This window comes from Chlamydotis macqueenii, chromosome Z, assembly GCF_036417535.1.
Source record: "Chlamydotis macqueenii isolate bChlMac1 chromosome Z, bChlMac1.mat, whole genome shotgun sequence".
Taxonomy (NCBI): domain Eukaryota; kingdom Metazoa; phylum Chordata; class Aves; order Otidiformes; family Otididae; genus Chlamydotis; species Chlamydotis macqueenii.
Window position 1 is genome coordinate 21,823,180 of NC_141593.1, and position 23,631 is coordinate 21,846,810.

General features: G+C 36.9%; 1 protein-coding gene across 3 annotated transcripts in view; it reads right to left on the reverse strand.

Moving 5' to 3' along the window:
- The window catches only part of ADAMTS6 (ADAM metallopeptidase with thrombospondin type 1 motif 6), a 151,987-nt gene that overhangs the window by 124,118 nt on the left and 4,238 nt on the right, over nucleotides 1-23,631 (reverse strand). For 2 of the 3 annotated variants that reach the window (XM_086770428.1, XM_086770426.1), the window contains 4 exons: nucleotides 18,078-18,246; nucleotides 12,649-12,866; nucleotides 12,038-12,121; nucleotides 11,396-11,541 (listed from right to left, as the gene is read on the reverse strand). In XM_086770428.1, coding sequence (XP_086626554.1) covers nucleotides 11,396-11,541; nucleotides 12,038-12,121; nucleotides 12,649-12,866; nucleotides 18,078-18,246 — 617 coding nt within the window. The remainder of the gene's footprint in view (nucleotides 1-11,395; nucleotides 11,542-12,037; nucleotides 12,122-12,648; nucleotides 12,867-18,077; nucleotides 18,247-23,631) is intronic. The other variant, XM_086770429.1, reaches the window with a different exon arrangement.

The window sequence follows — 23,631 nt, forward strand, 5'->3', positions numbered from 1 at the left end:
TACACAACATGTAAAAAATGTGATTTCTTATTTTCTTCATCAAATTTCTTAGTCATTAAAATGTTTTGATTTGAGTTTGAAGCAAGAGTTTGATTTCATTTGAGCTTAAAGCAAAATTTTATCTGTTGTTTAGCAGATTTGATTTCAGGATCAACTTCAGTACCAATTAACTGAGCACACGCCATCAGGCCAGCATGGCAATTACAACATCTTCAAGTATGGAATTTTAACTTTGGATTCTACCATTTGGTTCTGTCAGAATTTTAACAGCCTTTTAAGCTACATTTCATCACACATTACGAAAGGGAAACTGAACAGCTACAACTGCAGACATGAACTACAACATACTTCACTTGGGACAACTCTCTGATATTCTCTGCTTCTGCCTATTCGTACTTCCTCTTTGACTGGAAAATTTCCAGACATTTTCTTTCAAGTGTCTTTTCTTTGCTGCAAATTCACTAATAAAGCAAATAAGCAGAAAAAAAAAAAGAAAATTAACCTGTAAGTAGTGCTAATCTCTTTGGAAAGTACTTTTAACACACTGCATACACTTAAAAAAATTAGTTAGGAAGTGATACAGAAATGGGTAGAACTTCAGAAAAAATACCATCCCTAATTTAAAAAAGGTTAAGACACCTAGGCACCTAACTTCACTAATCCACATTTTATATTAGTACAAAATATTTTAAAAAGGTATTAAGTACCATGGAACAAACAGTTCCCACTTCAGGTTTTACATGATTATTTGCATAATTAAAATGAACAAGTTATAAACTCAAATTGAAATCTTATCCAGATCTTACTGAAAAAAAATTGGCATGCTGCCATCAACCTCAAAGCATAAATAATGATGCCCTTCATTAGGACAGATTGGTGTAAACTAGCAGAAACTGAAGAATACTGAATACTAAATTTAAATGGATATGATGTTGCCAGTAAAATAATTCATTCACAACCTGTGTCCTAATTTAAAGCACATTTTTAATGTATTCTTATACATAAGCAATCTAATAAAATGTAGTTATGAAGTTGAGCTAAATAGTCCAGAGTGATGTTTAAAATGTGAAGAAAATATGAAAATGTATTATATATCCATGTGTGGTGAGAGACAGAATTCATGCAAGAGATCACACACAAAATCCAAAATTCCTGAAAATTCGGTGTAGAAATTGGCCCAGTATGTTTTTCTGGATTGTTAAGAATGAGGAGCACAGCTACTCACTTACGTACGTATTATTCTGCCAGTCATTGTAAGTTGTGAAAATAATAACAGCCCTGATGTTGTACTTAAACAAGAGAAGGGGGCAAAAAGATAAAGAAAAAAGAAAAAAAAAAAAAAAAAAAAAGAAAAAAAGAAGAATGCTAGGATTCTCCTTAGACTACTAAGAAAAAATAGAAATGAGAGATTTTTAAACAAGTCTATGTTCTTTACAAAAAAGAAAGGCAAAATATGACATTTCCAACTGCTAGAAAGCCCTTCCTCAGATATCTGGCCAAGCAGTAACTGAGTGTTCTAACAGATATCCCCAACTATTCCCAGCAAACATTTCCTGGAAAAACTATCATTTGAATAGTTTTATGACCCTTTATGCAACTCAGAAGGTAAATGCCTGGAGAAAAAAAAAAAATGGGAAAAATAGAGCATACGAAAGTATTTTTCATCGATTTTTTTTCATCTGTAGTAAGTCTAATGTGTAAAAGGAAAAGTTTAATTTGCCAACTACAGTAGGTATTAATATACCATTACTATCAACAGCAACTGTAGTTTGATATTTTACGGATTTATCCTGATGCATTTTTAATTACTGAAGGTTTAATTGCCTCATTTAGAGAAAGACTTTAACTGGGGGCACTAAGGAGTTGCACTGCCCACACTGTGTACTGGTAGATATTCTCAAGTTTTCCAGTTCAAGAAATCATTAGGTATGTTACCAGTTCCACTTAGTGAGCCCATCTTAAGAGATGTTTGTGGAAATATACTCAAAATTTCTGTCTTCAACTGAGATACGAGAATGTTTTGGTTTTTTACACAGTATCAAGTATTTCAATCAATCTACCAAAAAAAAAAAATAAAATAAAAAAAGAAAACAGCTTAAAAGAAAACAGCTTTCAGACTTGAAGTCTCCAGTTAGAGTATGAAAGTCTGAGCTTTACTCCATGACACTGGTCACTCTTCTGGATTTGATATTAAATAAATCACATTTTGAACACATTTTGTCCATCTGGAATGGATTAGGCAAACTCTGAGTATACCTTATACCTCTTCCACCCTCACAGACTCTAATTTTATAAACTGCATCAGAATATGTATCTTCTAACTAACCAACTGTAAACTAAGAGTCAACTAATGGCACCAGATATTAAAAATAACAGCCCTTTTATTGATTAGAAAACATTCCACTCACACAAGGTGCTTGTTAATTAACTGCAAATCACCTGCTGGTTGACATTTGCCATGCAATAAGCAGTTTTTCAGATTCACATTCTACCTACTTTATTCTTCCATGTGACTTCCCTCAAATCCCCCAGAGTCTATTTGATTCCTTTCAGCTATAAAATCTAGGAATAAATATGAAATATACTATTTACACTAACCTGCTCCCCCCTAAAACTCAAAAAAAAAAAAAAAAAAAAAAATCACAGTCAAGAATGGAAAGCTGAACAGCATTTCAGATCTTATTCTGTTAACGGGACACACACACACACAAAAACACCCCACCCAACAAGTGTACAACTGTCACATAAAGAGGAATTACATATTATGCCAATTTATGTTATTAATTCCCAACTATTACGTATTTTTCTCTATTGCTTGTGTTACCTAATTTGATTTTCTATACCATCATTTCACAGCCTACAGCCTCTCAGCTCACAAACAGGCATACAGAAAATTGATGAGGGAGATACTCCACTGAAATCTTTGTTTGTATATGTCTCCCCCTCCATTGAACATGCTTGCACAATCTCGGAACACAGCTCTAGACCCATGTATATCTAAAGCAGATCATCTACACATAGAGACTGTAGTGCTGTAACAGCTCATAGTTGCTACACGGCATCTCTCAGCCACAACTTCTCTTTTAGGGTAGCCATTCCAAATAATATGCCTTAGGACAGTGAAGACCCACAAAATACTTTTGACACAAGAGTAAGAACACAAGAACTCTGATACCAGAACCATATCTAGCAATATACTGATTCTGTCAGTAGTCTGTAACAGGTCTCTAAAAACGAGTGCAAGGAACACGTGATGTATAGAAACCCTGGTAAAAACACTCCCATTATGCAAACAACAAATACCTTACTTTCCTCTATCTGCTGTAGCAGAGTCCTAGTACACTTCAAGTTTGTTTGGGATTTTTACCAAATACATAATGTTGAATATGCAGGTAGGTTTTTCACTTACACTTCTTTAATTCCCTGAAAACACATAGGCATGGGTAACCTAGTGATATAATTTGGAAAGTAGGCTCCTTGCATTTCAAATATCTGCAGAGACAGCCACGAAGGGCAGCATATACATCTCAGCTTTTCAACCCTTTCAGGGAAGTAATCTTATACACATGATCTCCAGGGCACTAGGACAATGGACAATCTTACAATTTTTGCACAAAAATCAACTAAGGAAAAACAGCCTCCCATCAGGGCTTTACATTCACTGCAAGAAACTCCAGTAGAACAAGTTAAAAGCCTGCATAAAAAACAAAGGTGAAAACTGCATAATGCACTAAGAGTCAAGGAAATACGAAGTTAACAGATACAACTGACATGAGAATTACTTATTGAAATCAGAGCCCCTCTCATCAATGGGGGAAGAAACTGCAGGATGAGGATCAGAGATAGGGCTTCATGGGAACCGAAATGCTTTGGATGTCAGATCTATTGTTCAACATCTTTGACGGCGACATGGACAGTGGGATAGAGCGCACCCTCAGCAAGTTCACCGATGACACCAAGCTGTGTGGTGCCGTCGACTCGCTGGAAGGGAGGGATGCCATCCAGAGGGACCTTGACAGGCTGGAGAGGTGGGCCCGTGCCAACCTCATGAAGTTCAACCAGGCCAAGTGCAAGGTCCTGCACCTGGGTCGTGGCAATCCCAAGCACAAATACAGGCTGGGCGGAGAATGGATCGAGAGCAGCCCTGAGGAGAAAGACCTGGGAGTGTTGGTAGACGAGAGGTTCAACATGAGTGGGCAATGCGCCCCTGCGGCCCAGAAGGCCAACCGCATCCTGGGCTACATCAAGAGGAGCGTGGCCAGCAGGTCGAGGGAGGTGATTCTGCCCCTCTACTCTGCCCTGGTGAGACCCCACCTGGAGTACTGTGTCCAGTTCTGGAGTCCCCAACATAAGAAGGACATGGACCAGCTGGAGAAGGTCCAGAGGAGGGCCACAAAGATGATCAGAGGGCTGGAGCACCTCTCTTATGAGGACAGGCTGAGAGAGTTGTGGCTGTTCAGCCTGGAGAAGAGGAGGCTCCGGGGAGACCTGATAGCGATCTTCCAGTACCTCAAGGGGGCCTACAGGAAAGATGGGGAGAAGCTGTTCAGTAGGGCCTGTTGTGATAGAACAAGGGGTAATGGGTTTAAATTAGAAGGAGGTAGGTTTAGATTAGATATTAGAAAAAAATTTTTTACAATGAGAGTTGTAGAGCACTGGAACAGGTTGCCCAGAGAGGTGGTGGACGCCCCATCCCTGGAATCGTTCAAGGCCAGGCTGGATGAGGCTCTGAGCAACCTGATCCGGTTGAAGATGTCCCTGCTCCTTGCAGGGGGGTTGGACTAGATGACCGTTGAAGGTCCTTTCCAACTCTAACTATTCTATGATTCTATGATTCTATTGGACAAGGCTAGGAAATTATCCTGACAGAGCAACATGAGAGTGCCTTGTATAGAAATCTTTGTAACAAGTTAAGAAACCCAGAAAAAAAAAAAAAAAAGGGGAAAAGTGCCTCAGAAAAGAAGCAGAATAATCTTGGAAGTGCAGCAGAAAAGGAATGTGCAGAGCCCTGGCTGGCCCTACCTCACTACCAAATGCCTAAGCTAGTACAGAACCTGATGGGTAAGGGTGACTTCTTATTACAGAATAATAGTGTATTACTAGCCTATAAACAATGGACCTCCAAAAGGGCAACTGTGTCCATAAAGTAAATTTCCTTTTAGGACTGCTATTGGAACAATGTAACTACCAAATCATCCTTGGCTGTCTATAACTCCTTAATATTATAAAAAAAATGAAAGGCATGATTGTGGTCAGCTGTACCCAGGTATGCAAAATGAAACAAGAAACTTTTTTCCCCTCTCGAGTATCTACAGCAATGCCAGAAACACTGCAGTTCTTTAGATCACGAACCACAAGATTTACAGGAGTTTAGGATTGCTGCCATATACATACACCTTCTGCCCCCTTCAAAAAAACTGGCAGCACTGGCCTGCAGAGGCGACGCGTATCTCACAGACAAATGAAAGAGAGGGCATCCTGCGCGTGAGGGCAGGCTGTGAATGAAGGAATGACTAACTGAAGCATCGTGAAGTTAATCTCACACATATACAATAAACATAAACCAGTTATGTAAAATATCTCCCCAAGAAAGATTTTTAAAATCCACCAATTGCGTAGTAATGCTAATGCTTCCCATATGGGCTTCAGCAGTGTTGCTAGAGACATGTTGCAAACTAATACTGGGGTTAATGCTAACAGCAGTCATACCACACTGCTTAGCAATACACTTACTGAATTACAAGTACAGTGGTACCTGGCAAAAATGCAAGTCTGTGTTAAGAGAGAGCTCATTCACCATCTCACAAAAATTAACAAGTACAAGCTCATTGAAAACCCAGAGAAACAGAAAAATTGTACCATATGTGGTATTGAAATTTTTTTGCTGACACTAGTACAACCTACAAATCAAAGTGTATTTGGCTTAATCAATAAAAACATGTTATGATCTTGATTCTTTAGTTAAGCAGTTCAGTGGGGCTGCAGAATAAATTGTCACTAAAGCAGTCAACCACTCTGAAAACTATCTCGAGTGGACTGTAACCCAAGTAAAAGATTTTTATATTTCATGATACTGTAAGTCATTAATTTCAGAAGCTCTATCTACATAACTGCATCTCTAACAGTGTATGGGGTTGGGGGTGTGCAGATATGGATTTACAGTCTCAAAACTAAAACTTTATAAGTCTTTTACATGGAATCACTTGTGTTCCTATAAAAACACTGTAGCTGAACCAAAGATAACTTAATGCTTTTGTCAAGCATAGTGGATCTGGTTTCCTTTTTAAAAGACAAGACAAACTCTTGGCATGGGATGCTACCAGCAGGAGACAACATTTCAAGCAACAACTTTTGAGAAGTACTCTCTCTTTAAGGGAGTAAGGTTTCAAATGTCTCAAACATTTGTATCTCAAGACCCAGTTCTGCCCCTTTAGAGATACATACACACATGCAAGCACCTCATCTTCCCCTCAAACCTTCCTCTCTACAGGCTGTTTGGTATGCCTTTTCCTTGACCTACTGACATATCAAGAGGCAAATTAACAGGTCTGGATCTTCCCTCCCAGCAGAAAGACACTGTTGCTGCAAAGTTTATAAAGTCAGTCACACATGTAATTTGAAAAAATAACTATTTAGTACCTGCACAAATCAAACTAATCATCTTAAGCTATATAGAAAAGCAGTAGAGAACTCAGAGTGTAAAAGAAGAAGAAAAAAAAAAAGGCATTTTTAAAATTCTGCCATCTTCTCCACTCCTGCTACAAAGGGTAACCTAGGACACAACCGTTTAGCCCTTACCGTTCTGTGCAGGTGCACAGGACAAGGAACAGTTTTGTTTACAATGTATATGCTTGCGAGTTAACCAAGGCATTGCTGAGGAATTCCGTAATTCCTACTTCATGATTTATAAGATCAACAGAAGGAAGCAACTGACTGGAATGGAAGGGAAGCTGGGGGTTAAGTGTTCTTAAAAGTAGGTACCACTACCATAGTGTACATTCTGAATTCTGAAGTTTCATGGTTTTAAGGTCAACTATGGAGACCCTATTTCTTAGGGAGTTTCTGAAGAAACAAAAAGAGGAAGAAGGCTACCAATGAAGGTAAAAAAAAATCCTATCAGCAAATAAATAAGAACTAACTTCAAAAAGGCAAATACATACTTCCACACTGGAGGTAGGACACACAAGTGAGAATATAGAGACTCTCAAAACTTACACTGAGTCTTAAAATGACAAATCTGAGAACCTGACATTGTGCTAAAAAGTGCGATTATCATATCCGTGACACAGGAGTACAGGAATTAAACAGAAAGACTACTTTTTATCTACCAAAAGACTTGAGATAAGAGAATCATACAAGTTTTTTCTCTACTTCTATTAATTTGCAATGTGAAAGAATTTTAAGGATTTGTTAGCTTTATCTAAATTCAAAGTCACTTAATGGAAAAAAAAAAGAAGACATTGCCTTATTACATTACATTATTAATCAACTTCATAATTAAAACCTGTCTGTTTACTTATTTTACTTTCACCTGCCCCTAAGAACCCAATTTGGACAATTACAGGATACAATATTAAAATCTTAAATACAGTCTCCATCAGAAAAAAAAACAACGGTGAAATTTCAAAGAGTGAGCACTATATTAAAAAAAAAACAGGTCTCATTGTTACAGAACATCAATTCAGTCAGTCTTATCTTGAAATAACATTAAGCACTTAACTTAAGACTCAGAAAATACAAACAAGAATTCTGTAAATTAATAAAAGAAGGGAAAAGCACACTAACACACACAGAAGTGTTACCAGTGTTCTGGGTAACTGCTGCTCTTCTTAAACAAAATCACCCAGCATCCCTAGACTCTGTAATAAGCCCTTTGTATAAGGTCTATTACTGACCCTTGGGTTTCCGTTATAAGAAGGTATTATTATTTCTTAATGATTTCAGGGATGCTCTGAATCTCCCCAGTGAAACTGGAAGGAAACGCTTCTCCCAACAACAACATCAGGAAATGTTCCTGCTCGTTATCATTTTTATGTCTACAGCACAAATTCTGGCAGCATTAAAGCAGCTAAACCAGTCCAAATACTCGCCATAGTGCACTGAGAATTATTTATGTTACCTTATTTGTGCAAGTAATACCATATTTCCATCACCATGACTTTGCTCTTCTGATTAGAAATCAGGCTCTTACTTGGACCAGTCTCTTAGCTACCTCATTTTTTATTATCAGCTAAGAATTTTTCTGCAGTCCCCTACCCACTTAGTAAAATAAGTGCTCTGCAGGTGCCTGCAGGACCATGACAGAGAAGCCCATACACCAGGCACAATGGTGTAGGCTCTGGTGTAGGCTCTACTCCAAAGAGCAGTGGCTTAGCATACATAGTAAGGTCTCCATGGGACTTAACAGATTAGCTTGGCACACCTCCATGCCCGTGAGGCTACGTGGTTTTAGCACACAGCTATTTTAGGGTAGAAAAATCTGTCTACGTTGGTCAAGCAGACTCCCCTAGGGAATCAGAACCCTTAATACAGCTTTTTTTTCCCCAGAACAAAGCATGTCATCTTTGAAAGTATCATGGAGAAAAGCTGTCTGTTGCTAAGAAAAGCTGAGGTGCTGTCTTCATTTGCACGGATGAAGATAATGCATTTTTTTTCTTAACAACATTGTCCCACTTTTCAGATAAAGGTTGTTGTAGTTCCAAACTTAAATACTCAGCTAGGACTCAGTAATATTTTCACATACATCAATTACTTACTGAAAAATCTGGTTTTGATCAACACAAAACTATTCATGATGTTGAACTGAAACTTTCCTACTTTCCATAAAACAGTAACACACAAAATGACCAAAAATCGTTCCAGTGTCCAATTCAATGAAAACGTAATTACCCCATACCAAGCAGAGCAGCATCAGTGGGACAGATTTAGGAAACTGCTTTCAAAACACTATTACAGGGGCTAAAAAATAATTTAATATTTGGTAGCATAGGTTCAAATTCCTTTAGGTGGAAGAGGTTATTAAAAATGACTCCAACACGTTAGGAGTTTAAAGCACTGTAGCTATCCTCTTCTCTTTCATACATAATACATTAACTCTGGTTCATCAGGTGAGAGATCCAAAATAGAATGAAAACAAGAATATTACCATTTCAGTAATTATTTAAAGAATTCAAGCAGAACTACTTAAAGTTCATGGACTTACATGTTTATATTAATTTATCTTTACTCATTCCAATCTAAAAAAAGAAAAATTCATGCTTCACATTAGCTGATGCATTTTATTAGTAAGAGCTAGCAGTTTCAGTAAAAGTCTGATTGACCCATTCAAATTGATTAGTGTAGCCTTTGGGATGAAATTACAGTTATTACAGTAAATAAGTGAATACAAGCATTCTATTGTGAAAGTATAACTGAATTTAAAAGTTCTGCGATGCTTTATAAAGGTAGGTACTACTAGCCTGCACAGACTACACTGAGGCATTCTGTCAATTTAAAATATAGGTATATACTTAGAAGTGTAAACTTCTTCGAAGTAAACTCAGAAGTCATTTTTCTAACCCTTATGTCCTTTTTAAAAGACAGCATACACAAGTCCTAAAGAAACTCTGCAGTATAGTTACATAATTACTAAGCCTTTACAATCAAGAACAAAAGAAGTCCTTAATATTTATTGCTACTCGCCAAAAAAAAAAAAAAATTCAATAGGTTATTATTCATGTTCTCTGAAAACTTGCTCCTTTTTCAGTCAAAGGTCTGCAAGTCCGCACTGACTTAAGCCTTCATCTGGAACACAGAACTGTTCGTAACTATGCTGGGAACATACTACCAGAACCGGGCAGTCAGTACAGGATATACAGTAACGAAACATACTAAAGCACAACAGTGAAAAAAAATAAACAAATGTGCTTTGCAGGGCCAGAATAACACTAACAAAATGTCAAGTTATTCATCTGTAACAGTAAAAATACTGTGTTGCTAGTGCTGCTTATACATGCATATTGGGGGGCATCGGCTGACACAACCACACCACCTGTAACTACACTTTCTCACCCACTGCCTAAGTAAAAGCTTGATATGTAGCACAGTTGTACAGATTTATTTAGTTTCACGTATGAGCAACTCTAGGGGAGGAATTACTTGTATGCAAAAAATTGAGCATAAACAAATGTCAAATATCAAGATCTTAGAATGTACCTGTATTTTATTTGCAATTTCATTCTATTTATTTTTATTGGAGACCCTAATATTATTTTTTTAAACTTCCTGGACTACCCAGCTCTTTAAACCACTCTGGCATTTAATCATTTTAATGGTACTATGTAGCATTAATGACCACATGTAACAATATTTGAAACATGAATGCAAAAAATACATGGAAGTGACTTATTAGCTATTCTTTCCTCTCAAAAAATTGATCCTTGTACAAAACAAAATCAACAAAAACTACCCATCAAAAAAAAAAAAAAAAAAAAAAACCAGTCACTTTTACACCTTTTATGCAGAAGTTCAGGAAGGAACCATTACTTTAATCACTATTTAAAAATTTGCTGCAATGAACACAATGATTTCACCAATAGTTCGCTTAGAAAGCAGTACAGAATTTGTCCTGGAAATCACAAACTATAACAAAAAGATCCTAATCTAAATTAGTCCTGCTGCACCTGCTACTATTTAAACAAAATAGAAAAGAATAAACATTGTCCTTCAACAATAGGGAAACTGATCGCCTTATAAATTACAGTTACCTACTCGTAACTGCAAAGGACAAATAAGAATGCGTTTATCAGGATTGCAAGATTACAGTGCAAGCTTTGCTGAATTTACCATAGCAACAGTGGAATAGAAGTACACAAATGGGCATATATGTAGGCTTTGAAACTACCTATTAAAACTGTCAGTTCTCATCTTCTCTAAGCATAACAAATCAAACCAGCTACAAAGCAGATTCTCATACTGCCTGAATCTGCAAGAATCTGTTTATCAGCAGAAATACTATTACAGTAGTTGAGGTTCTGGCTTGAAATTCTTATTAAAAATATCATATATGGTTAAAAAAAAACATTTACCATACTGTTTTGTTCTCCATAATCTTACAAATTCTTTTCAATTATAAAAGTATAAAATGTTAAATAGGATCCATCTATTCTACTGGAATACTTTATACTGGCAATAACGAAGTGAAAATAACAGCAGAAGCAAGTAATTTGGAGATCTTACTTTTCCAAATTCTTAATCTATAGTTTAATAGTCTGATATATTTAAGACATCTATTAATTTTCCTCCTTTAAGATTACCTACCAGTTATATTGCTTTATGACTAGCCTCTCTCTATAAATAAGAGCAAGAAAGCTACAGCAATAAAATAAAATAAACACAATACTTATAATGACCATACCTAGTAATAAGAACCGCATTATCATGGTGGGCAATCCCATTTTCTGGAATGGTGTTTCCATCACTTTGGTGGGAGAGAATGGATTTCTGCCACTTACAGAAGCTATCGAGGGACTTGTCTGCATGGTGGTTTATCTCCAAGTTTGGCTGCAATACAACATGCATACCAGAAATGTTCCAAACAAATTACTAAGGTCAGTTGTTAAGCCTTTTGAAAACTAAAATGGGACTATAATTAGAAGCAGTGGTTTCTAGGAATAAACTCTTCTTGCCAAATTTTATCTCTGTAAAATCTGCCCCCAAGTTCAGCTGTGTATTACTGAACCAGCATTCTTTCTGCACCAACTTTAATAACAATTATGTCAATATAAAAAAATCAGAATATCAAAATATAGATCCAAAAATAAAGCTGACACCCCAGAAGGTGTATCAATATTCACCTGAAGTAAGAACAGATATCTTTGAGATTATACATGAGGAATATTCCTTTGAACTGTTTCATCGAGATTAAAACAGTAGAAGATTACAAGATAGGTTTTGTACTCAGATGCAGCCATTTCAAGCGACAATTAAATGGAATTCGTATTACACAATAACATCACTTGTATTTCAGGGATATAAAGCTTAGTGCAACAGCTCTTACCTGATCTTCAGTGAGGACAATTAAACGTGTCACAATAATATTCACAACGTTTCCTAGACTGGAGTCACGATAAAGTTTGGCAACCTGACCTCCAGAAAATAAGAAAAGGCACAAAGTCAGACAAGAAACACTACTTGTTTCCTAAATGGTTAAAAATTAACCAATTTTCTCACTCAATGTAATTTCATAATGTTAATTATCCTTGTCACCTGAATAAAAGTTATTTTTGGACCAAAAAATGACCATTCAGTACCAAAACGTCTTGGGTCACAATTTTCAAGCAAAATTGTTTATACCTTGTTTCATAATCCATCCAGCACAAGGAGCATTTAGACCACTGACTTAAACAGAACTGTATCATCTAAATTTAATCCTATTAATTTAAAATTAAAGACAACGTAAAAGGATTGCAGTGTACTTCTCGACAGAAATAGTACTGCATTCTTCCCAGAATGCTAAAATTTGCCATACTTCAACTATTAATTCCTGCAAGCTGATAGACATTTTACAGAATTACTCATGCCAATTAATATACTATAATAATACTTTACAGATGTTTATCATTTCAGTACATGCATATTGATATGAACACAGAGAGGGATAAAACTTACAATATTCATTACACTCAAAATGTAGTGTTCAATGTCTTTGCGACCATGGTATCCCACCATCATTTTGTCTGCTACTACCAGTGTTTCCACAAACCGTTCAAGGCTTACTGATCTCTTCTGTCGACTATGACTACTTAATGTATCATTGACTGGAAGTGAAGTTGAAAAAGCAGCTGCATCACTCATCCACCAACGTTTACCGCTTCTTGTGAGGTCTTCTAGGAATCAAAATAATTAAACACTTTAGAGGGGTCACTAGTAAAACCCATTCAAATGTAGTTGTTTTATGTTGAGATTACCATCTTTAAGCTTCTAAAAATAAGTTTTTCTTGAGGCAAAGAAAAGTTATTTTTAAAAAAAATACCTTAAATAATGGAAAATCAACTTTGAGTTCTAATATTCTCAACTCTCCTTAACTTGGCTTCGGATAATTAATAGTCAGTCTTCTAACAGATTTGATTTTGCACATCTATGGTAATACTAAAGATTAGTCATAATTAACCACAAGCATACTTCAGAATTTTAAGGAAAAGAACAAGACAGCTATAACATTTAGAAAAAAACATACCGGAAACTAAAAATTTCAAAATTAAGGTAAATGGTATCAAAATTTATTAAGAAATTAAACATGCTGATAAGGCACCAAAACCACTTTTTCCCTCCTGCAAAACTCTGTAATTATTAAGCAATTATGCTTACATGCCTAATTGTTTTGGGGCCAAATAAATTAACTTTCTCTTCCAAAAGCTATCAGGTTATGTTTTATCTACCCTATGAATTAACTATAATGGGAAGTTTAAAATGGCCTGGCATAGGATTATTGCTATAGTTATTTTTAACACTAATTTGAGTTCAAATATGTTGATTCTTGTACTTGTTTCAGGTAAATCCATAGAAAAAATATTTCTTCCATGCAAAATATTATTAAAAATTCAAACTGTAATTATCAGCAAAATAAACACTACAAACTTACTTTGAATTTGAATTCCTGTCCTAAGGACAAAAATCAAACTTGCCCTTCCCTGCAAAACTGGCATTTTGTATGTATTAAATATCCCTTTTCCAGAAAGGCCCACAAGATCTCAATCTTAAGTTTATCAAAGTATACTATTAGTCTGGTTTTACATAAGTAGGATTAAGGTATTCTTGCTAGTTATGAATGAACATAAGAAAGTTAACAGTTAGATGCATTTATAACTGTCTGAATAGGACCGCTCAAACGAGCAATTTCTGAGATCGATCCTTACCTCTACTGAAACAAGTTCAGCTAAGGATGAGTTGAGACAGGACCAGGACCTTCCATGAAAAAGTAATGCTTTTTGCAATTCATCTAAGTATGCTATTTTCAAAGAGCAATAACTACACCACAAAGAATGTACATTCAGGTCAAAACCAGGAATACAAAGCTTCAGCATTCCCACTGTTGCAGCGTTTCACAATTTTTGAGGCCACAGGGTTGGCTTTAAAAGGTGCATATTTTAGAAAATCATAAAAAGAAAATAAAACTGACAGCTGAAAAAATGCCGGTAACAATTCCGCAATGGGTACAACCCATTCTAAAAAACTGTATCAAGTACTAAAGAGTTGAGGGCTCCAAAATTAATACTAAGCTTTTTCCTGTTTTTCATCTCTGTTGTAGGAAATTCAAAGTTGCTTTAACTGTTCAAAGATTTTCATGTCACTTAAGCAGTGATTTGGAATGTCTGGAATTTTCTCTGAAGGCTTCTGTACTAAAATTTGTTAAACTGCACTCTTCATTTTCAAATAATAAATGGTGATATTTGAGGGTTTCTGATGTTTAGAAGGTGAGAAGTACTTTAGAAATGCAATACTGCTTCCACATTCATTTGTAATTTTTAAAGACGAAAATCTTTTCTAAACATTTGAAAACTGATGAGCTCATGCAGAAAACTTTCAGAGAAAAAAAAATATTATTTTAGACTCATCTTGATAGTGTCTTTCAAACAAAGGTCTCAGAAGACTTCACAAAAACAAACATTTCTCCTTTTCTTATCAGATGAGAAGCTTAGACTTCAGCTGGTCTCAAAGTAATGGGAAAGCTGGAAACAATCCTGAGTACTTAAGCTCACACTCCAGGACCTATCAATGCTTATGCTGTTTTACTTTAAAACCACTGAATAATGTTGACTGCATTTTCTTTAAAAAGCTAAAACATGTCAATAAAAGTTTGCAATATATTTAACAAAAATAGTTCTGTGGCAAGTTATGTCATTTTTCCACCATATTCCTAGATTAAAAAAGAAAAAATTAAACTTCATCAACATTGAACATAGATATCGGAAGTAAAAAAAAAAAGTAAAAATGGAAAAGGAAGAAAAAAAAAACCCACTGTAATCAGCCCCAATATAATTATTATAAAAGTAGGCAGTTAGGTTTTAAATTGCAACTGAAAATAAATCCAAACGTGTAGACATGGAGTTCACAACGATAGTACCCAAGTTTTCCCAAGTCAGTCCTCTGAAGATGTTAGGTGGGTGTAAATGTGGAAAGAGAGGAGAGGACACAAACACAAACAGAAAAAGATCTCACAACGCAATAGAAAGCAACTTGTGTTAGATGCAATCACGAGAATATTTTGAAGTGAAGCATTATGTGTTGCTTTTTTAACATCATCATTTCATGTATACACAAGCACTTTCCCATTTTAGAATACACCGACTGTAAAGTCTCGGACAAGTAAAACCACTGCATAAGGCAGCATATAGTAGAGCCATCCCTAAATAATCTGCCACTCTGTAGCTTTCATATGTCAACTTCTGTTGTTTCTCAATCCTATCCAAACACAGCATTTTAGAAGATAACCCAGTGGCCTCAAATTTCATTAAAGCAACTGGAACTTGATGGTGGTCAACTTCTTACCAAGGCCTTAATGATTTCAGCTATATTTAATAAAACAGTTAACTATGATGATCCATAAATGAAACAGCAATTTAACAATTTCTATTTTTTTAAACATTCTTATGTCTAACTGCTTAAAATCTAATTTAGTTATGAAAATTTATTCCATTTTCTTATCTCAAACTCCCCACCTCTCCAATTCTTCTCTTTTATTAGCCACCGTAATTCTATCTGCTATGAAGCAGTCCATCACTTGCTCATTCCAATCAATTCTGATCATCCTTTCACCAAATTCCCCACCCGACTTTCCATCAATTATTGCCATTTTCATCAGAAAGTTCAGAAATAACACTCTCCTTGTCTCTATTAACAGTTCAAAAACCCGACCACTTCCCTAATACAGAACAGGTACACAATAAATTTAGGTCTAGATTACAGTAAGGGAAACTTCCCTTACTGTAAGGGAAACTTACTTCAGACCATGAATAGCAGCATAGCTACAGAAGGAGATTACTCCCAGCATTTTATACTGGCAAAACTGCTCTGAAGGTAAAGCTAAAATCAGTCTCCAGACAAAATAAATTATATACTGCCAAAAGGCAGCTACAGGTTTGTTACGATTGCATTTTAGAACACAAAATTGGACTGCTCAAAACTTCCAAAACCAGCCAAATGCCCCAAAGATTACTAAACCTGGCTTTAGTCCTAGGGTCTCAAAGCCGTGAAACTGAAAACTAATATTTGATTTCACTTCTTTTATATTCTGCAGATGCTTTGGATGCCATGTTACTTTGGGACAAAGCTGCAATAGTGCTCAGAAAACGAGTTTAAAAGGCTTTGGTACCCATGAGGAAAATATTAAAATAGCACATCATCTGGAAAAGTAAAACCTAGCAGTTTTAGGGGAGGGCAAGTCTTCTCAGAAATTTTTCATGGAGTGAAAGTAGTATATGGAGCAACAGGAAAAGGAGAAACTGAGATGAATGATAGTAGCCACAGGTTTGTAAAACGCAGTGCTTTAATATTTTAGTAATTAAGGACTTCAGGATGTGACAGATATGAAAGTTCAGGAAACACACAGGAGTTTCCAAGAACAAAAGCAGCATCAAATATGCAAAGGAATAAATACTAAAGATTACTGCATGTTTAACAAAAAATGCATGCAAGATGCATAGCTCTGATCCACCTATGATCCATACGACAGATACCACCAGAACAACTGAATGCAACCTCACCAAACCAGCTGCCACCGCTTCAATCTCACTTGGAGTGGAAGCATTAATCTAGAAGATAACATCTGACATAGGTCAATATCCTTTCTTTTTCTAGGGATATAATAATGGCAAAAATCACATCATGCTACATTTCATAATCATTCCACTTATTTCAAGAAGCTTAAGTGACAGTTTTCCCTACAAAATGAACATATATTAGTACTCTTATTTTACAGTTAGCAGGCAGTAATAGTTAGGACACTTGTTTTGCACAATTAGAAGCACATAGATGGAATAATGCTTCCAAACTAAAACAGAAATTACATACATTCTAACTCTGACATCCCCTAAACACAGTTAACTGAAACACTCAGGAAAAACTGTCTCCCAAGCCTGGGCCTTTGTAGGCAATCTGTACTGTAAGTTTAGTCAGCTGGTGCCAGTAAAAGTTACATGTTCCAAAAGAAGCTGAGATGAGTTACATCAACAAACAGTGACATTATTTTAGTTTAAGATCAGTATTTGTCTGCCTGCCCTGTGCACTGAATCTCATGGAATACATCTGTCCAGGACTAAACTTTTAAGAACAAGCTACTTCTGAGATAGAAAAATGTTCTAACCTTGTCATTTTTTTCTATTAAGTAAAAAACCCCATTATTTTAGTGCTCTAAAATAACTTGTCAGATTTACTCCATGCTGTCCTCAAGAAGTTAGTTTTCAGCTTCAATTTAAGCAACTGAAAATCATGTCAAAAAGTGCCTGAAATGTCTATCTATGGAATTTAAAACTGTTTTACAAAGAAGATACCTTTAAATCAATCCTTCCCATAAGGCACATGTAAATCACATAGTTGACTACTATGGAATAATTTTAACCCACTGAACCAAAAGCCAGTATCAAAACACCATAAACGAGAAAGATGTGGATTCCGGTTCCAAATGTATTACTAATCATAGTATTAACATATTTATTGCATGTCAAGTTTCCTCAAATGAGACAGAACACTTGCTAAACATTGAGCTGTAACACTTAGTCACTCAATGACGCCTTCCAGTTGGAGGACGAAGCACATTTATAGCACATTTTGAGGAAGCCTATGCTCATTACTACCATTGTATACAACACAAGCATAAAACAAGACTTACTCCCAATGTCTTAGTTTCTTTCAAGACACGATACCCTCCATCTGAATCCGAAAAAAAAAGCAAAACTACTTTTCAACAGGGCACATCGCATCACCCAAAAGGATTCCCATTGCTACATTCTCCACTGTCTCTTACATGCAAACCAAGCAAGATTTTTAAATACACCTTGAGTTATAATTTTTTAAAAGGAATGACACTCATATTCACTTACCTGAGACTCCACAGTGACTGTGATCATAGAGATGCTGCTGGTGCATGGCAGACTTTTTGTATATAACATGAGGATGACCGTTCTCATAATTAAAGTTACTAGAATCTTCTGTTACATTCCTTAAAGGCTCAATAAAATACTCTTCATCTTCTGTAGCAATGACTCCATGCTTAAGGAAGAAAATTAAAAAAAATAAAAACTTGCAAAAGACAATACAAAACTCCTATAAAAAGCTTAACTTGAAAAAACATTTGCATATCATCCACCTTTGAAGAAATCCACAACTATAAGCCAACACAGAAAATAATGCATGAGCCAGCTCTCCTCCACTGATTTTAGCAGGAGCAAGTGACTTTAAGCAACACAATGAGAAAAGAATAAAAAGATCATTTACGTATTTCTGGAGTTCTTTTCCATCATTTTTGGTAGATGTGCTAATACTGAGAATATCTCTTGCTTTATATGAAAAATAATCTCTTCACAGAGATGTTCCAAAACTACATGATTCATATCCATTAAAAGTGATGTTAAGCCAAAATGGCCCTGCTCAAGTGGTGAGGCCAATATCCCTCTATGATGCCATACCAGTAAATGCTTAAAGCCACATGTTGCATCAAAGAAAATTAGCATGACGGATTAACTTTAGAATGTATATTCAAGGAAACCATTCAGCATTTTACATCCAGATGCTTAACTCCAAAACTGAGATAGTTATTAAAACCAAATTACTAATATTAACTTCGGATACACTATTTACAAAGCATTTATACCTTAAAAGGTCTGGCCACAAATCTGGCAAATTCAAGATGCTGCAGACTGTGCACTAGACCTCTTTCTCCATAACAAACTGTTGTAGTTCAGCCCCAATTGGGAGCAGACTACGCAGTCTCTCTTTCACGCCCCCCACCCTCCAACAGAATAGGGAGAGACAATATAAGAAAAACACCTCAAGGTCTGAGATAAGAACAGGGAGAAATCCTTAAAGTTACCGTTACGGGCAAAACAGACTCAACTTGGGGAAGACTATTCATGTATTACTACAAACAGCAGGATAATGAGACAGAGAACAAGATAACCTCCCCCCAACCCTCCCTCTTCCCAGGCTTAACATTATCTCTGCCACCTTCCACCCCGAGCAGCACAGGGGGGAAGAGGGAATGAGGGTTACAGTCAGTTCATCACATGTAGCTTTAGGCCACTGCTTCATCCTCAGGGGAAGAACTCCTCACATTCCTCCCCTGCTCCATTGTGGGTTTCCTCCCACGGGCCACAGTCCTTCATGAAACTGCTCTGGCGTGGGTCATCTCTTCCACAGGGTACAGTCCCTCAGGAACAGCGGCCCCAGTGGGCCCTCCACGGACCACAGCCTCCTTCAGGCATCCACCTGCCTCTGCATGGGGTCCTCCACAGGCTGCAGGTGTATCTCTGCTCCTCCATGGACCTCCATGGGCTGCAGGGGGACAACCTGCTCCACCACAGTCATCACTGTGCAGGCTGCAGGGGAATCTTGGCCAGGAGCCACATTACTCCTCCCCCTCCATCTTCACTGACCTTGGCGTCTGCAGCTGTTCCTCTCACAAGAAAACTTCTTCACAACAGGCAGGCAGACACCTCTCAGGATCTTTTCACATCTCATTCACATCTCATCTCCTCTCCACTTCTTGCAGCCGGGCTGGGCCCAGTCAGCTGCCAGGTGAGAGGCCAGCGGGTGAGGCCTGCAAGGCCCATGAGGCCTGTGCCTCTCCCTCTGCCGCCTCTGACCCTGCTCAGCTTCCTCACATCTTCTCTTCTCTTTTTTTTTTTTTTTTTTTCCTGTTTTCCCCTTCTTAAATATGTTCTCGCAGAGGCATTATCACAGAACATTCTGCTACCAATTGGCTTGGCCTTGGCCAGCAGCAGCTCTGCCCTAGGCCCGGCTGAGCCCACTGAACAAAGGGAAGCAACTTCTAGCCGTTTCCTACAGAAGCTACCACCTTAGGCTCCCCTCACTAAACAAAACCACAACACAAATGAACTTTTTTTTCCCTCATGCTCCAGAGCAGAATAGTAGATATTCTACTCGTAATGTTCACATTTGTGAACTCAGCTTCTTCCAAACAGGAAGTGGTTTATGGAAGAAAGGGGAGATTTCAGGCCAACTATGCAATTTCCTGAACTTTCAGCAACTGAAACTGAACTTTAGCAGAAAATCCAGTTTTGGGATCCTTTCAGATACAGAAATATTGGGGAGCATGCCCTGACAGACTCCTACACCTGTATTTGCTAAATAAAAAATTCTGGTATCCATATCTAGAAAATTCTGAACGTACAAACTTCCTACACCAGGAAAAGAACTACTCATCAGGCAGAGGACTGGAAGCAGGAACTTTTGCATTCTTATCCCGATTTGATAATGACAAATTCCTAACACATCTTTGATCTGTAAAGCAAATACTATGCATGAGCCTTTTTTTAAAGGGGTCATTTTTTTCCTCTGATGACACCTCTATGATCAGCCCCAAGACCACTTGTTCCATATCTGGTCTAAATATCCTAAAGCTGTTTCTAAGACCAGGGCTTGCCATTGTAGTCTTGGTCAAAGCTCTCGTCCTGCTGCTGTTTTGCACATCAAACGTCTGCTGTTCTTCACTCCTAGAATAATGGCATTTCAGTAACAACATAAAACTTACAAAATAAAAAAATCCTGTATAGTACATCAGAAAGAACTGTGTTTTCTAAACATAATCCTATTACACATTTTAAAAATATATGTATGAACACAATGCAGCTTTCAATTATGCATTCCTTATACATTGACTGTAACAGTAAGCATTCCTCTTCAGTGCTATTTTTCATTATGAACTCAATTATTTACTCAAGAAGGTAACATCAGGATCTATGTTCACCTGGAAGATACCAGTATCAAATTCCTCTCACAATGCGTCTAAGATTCTACTAAAAAATAAATCATCTACTGGTACACTGCCGCTTAAAAAGCATTGAAAATACAAACCTAATTGTAACTGGCTTTGCCAGAAGTGCCAGAAAGAACCTTGACAGCCTGGACTGCATCCAGTCTGGATGTCAGACATCCGGGTTCAAGTGAACCCTAAGCCATTATCCGGCCTGACATTACGTTGTCACAGGAGAATTGCCCTGCAGAGTGGTTCTCTGACATCCTGATGGCACATAGCATCAGGCTGTCTGCTTCATGCCAAGCCTGAGGAGAGAGAGGTACCATTCAACCCGTGGCTCTGTCTTTGCAACAGAGCAGGTGCTAACCTAAATCTGATTACTCCAGAGCATACATCCTTCCCATCTGTACTCAAGTCCAGCCAGGTTAACAAGTCTAAGCATGAAAAAGACATTTATATCAGATACTGAATCTGATAGTTTTAAGCAGGGAGATGACCTCAGTGGTAGTGAGTCAATTCAGATGCCATAAACAACACTTGATCACAGCATTAATTATCTATACAAATTGCGTTATTTGCAGGAGCAAATACACTAAAAACTATTATGAATGTCTGCAAACTACAAACACATTTCCTTCAAATACCAACACTGAAAAAGGCTAGGACAATATCACTAGTTTTTCCTATCTCTAGTTGACACCTGACCTCATCTGCCCGAACACTACGGTGGTTTAAGAAAAGACAGATTTTAATAACATTTTGTTAAGGAACTGCAAATAAGTTTTAACTTACACCTACTACCAGGTAGTAAGAACATGTATGATGTCAGTTGCTGCAGCGAGCCAAATGATTTCGCAAACACTGGAAATGCACTTCCCCTGCATATGCCCTTCACTAATCTCAGCATACATACATTTTAACCCTAACATTGATTTTGCTTGCAAACATAATTGTTCTTCCAATATTAAACTGATGCAAGTGGTCTTGTTGAACGGCAGTGACTGATTTTTAAGAAGCACTCTGAATTCTGTACATAAAAAGCACCCATACCAGTGACAACCAGCACTTATTCTAATTATGAGTTTAGAAAATTCATGTGGCTAGAGATATTTCCATTGCATATGCATTCAGCAATGTCTGATTAATAAATAGTGGGAAGTATGCTATTCTATCCAAACCAACATTCTAAACTCCTTTTTCAGCTTATAATCTACTACTAGAGCAAAACAGTTCAAAAAATAGACTGACATAATGTCCTTGTAAAGTATTAAAAAGAACAAATTTTAATTTTTTTTTGTTTGCTATTGTATTTGAATAGTTTGTAAATTAAACTTCTGCTCCCAAGCATAAGAAATATCACTAAGACATAAGAATGACCAGCAAAAGGTTTAGACAAAATACCATGAATTTAACAAACAAGCAGAATGCCCCAAGTAGGTTACTACAACATTCCCAAGATTATTATCTAAAACAGATTGTTAGACATCCTGTGTTATCCAATCCCACTACAGACTGCCAACTCCTGCTAACATACATAAAGTCTGGATCCAGCAGTCTGTCATGCTCAGACAAATCTGTGAATCCACATGGAGTTCCCCTGAATTTGTGAAAAGGAATCTTTTTCTGTCAGGCTGTCCAGCTGGGGCCTTAACCTCCTTCAGATGGGAGATGGCCATCAATGGCAGAAGCAAACTGAATTATGGAGGACAAGTAAGTGTACACCTTTTCCACGCAGTACTACTGTTTTACAATTTCTCCCTGCCTTGAACGTTTCTAGACTTTATGCTTTACCTATTTTTAATATAAAGCAGTAGTAATGAAAACTTCTGAAAAAGTGTCAGTGTTGTTTAGTATGTCTACAGATGGCTATACACTACACTGTGGTTTTATAACTGAGGAAAAAGATTGCATTAGCTTACAGTGTTCTTAAAGATGAAAAAAAATAGTTGTCTGGCCTAAGACAGTACATCATAGAATCTAACAAGACATCTTAAAACTAGGACAGGAGCAGTTTATATGTAATTTTCTGAATATTAAGTCCATACTGCAAATACATAGCAGTACCAAAGACAACTCCAAAGACACTGATCTAGAACACTAAATCCTTTTCAATATGATTTCTGATCTTTACAAATTATTTTACAAAGCAGACATTCTTTTACACACAATTCAAAAATACCATACTATATGCAATTTATACTCTGTAAGAGTAGACACATTCTTTATGCTGGAATCAGCTTTCAAATGAGATAATTTAAGAAGAATATGAATCATTTATGCATATATGAATTTAGGAATACATGAAATAAACATGAAGTCTTCCAGCAAAATAATTCCTTCCTTAACCAAGCAAGGTCATGGTTTTAGCCACAGCCTACATCTTGTGCTTTCTTTATCACTTCTGTTTGGATGGAGACATCTGTGCTACCCAGCACAAACATTACTCAGAGCACGGAACTTTGTATGTCATGAAAATACTTGAAGTTTCACATTAAACATCTCCTTGGAAGCACAGTAGCCACAAAATGGGGTTTAACCTCTCATTCACTTTCCTAATAATAATCACTTTCTACATATTTTGAAGTACTTCCCACTACTGGGATTTTCAGCTTAAAACGAGGAAATCTGCTACTGTAGATAACTTGCTTGAGAACTCGGTT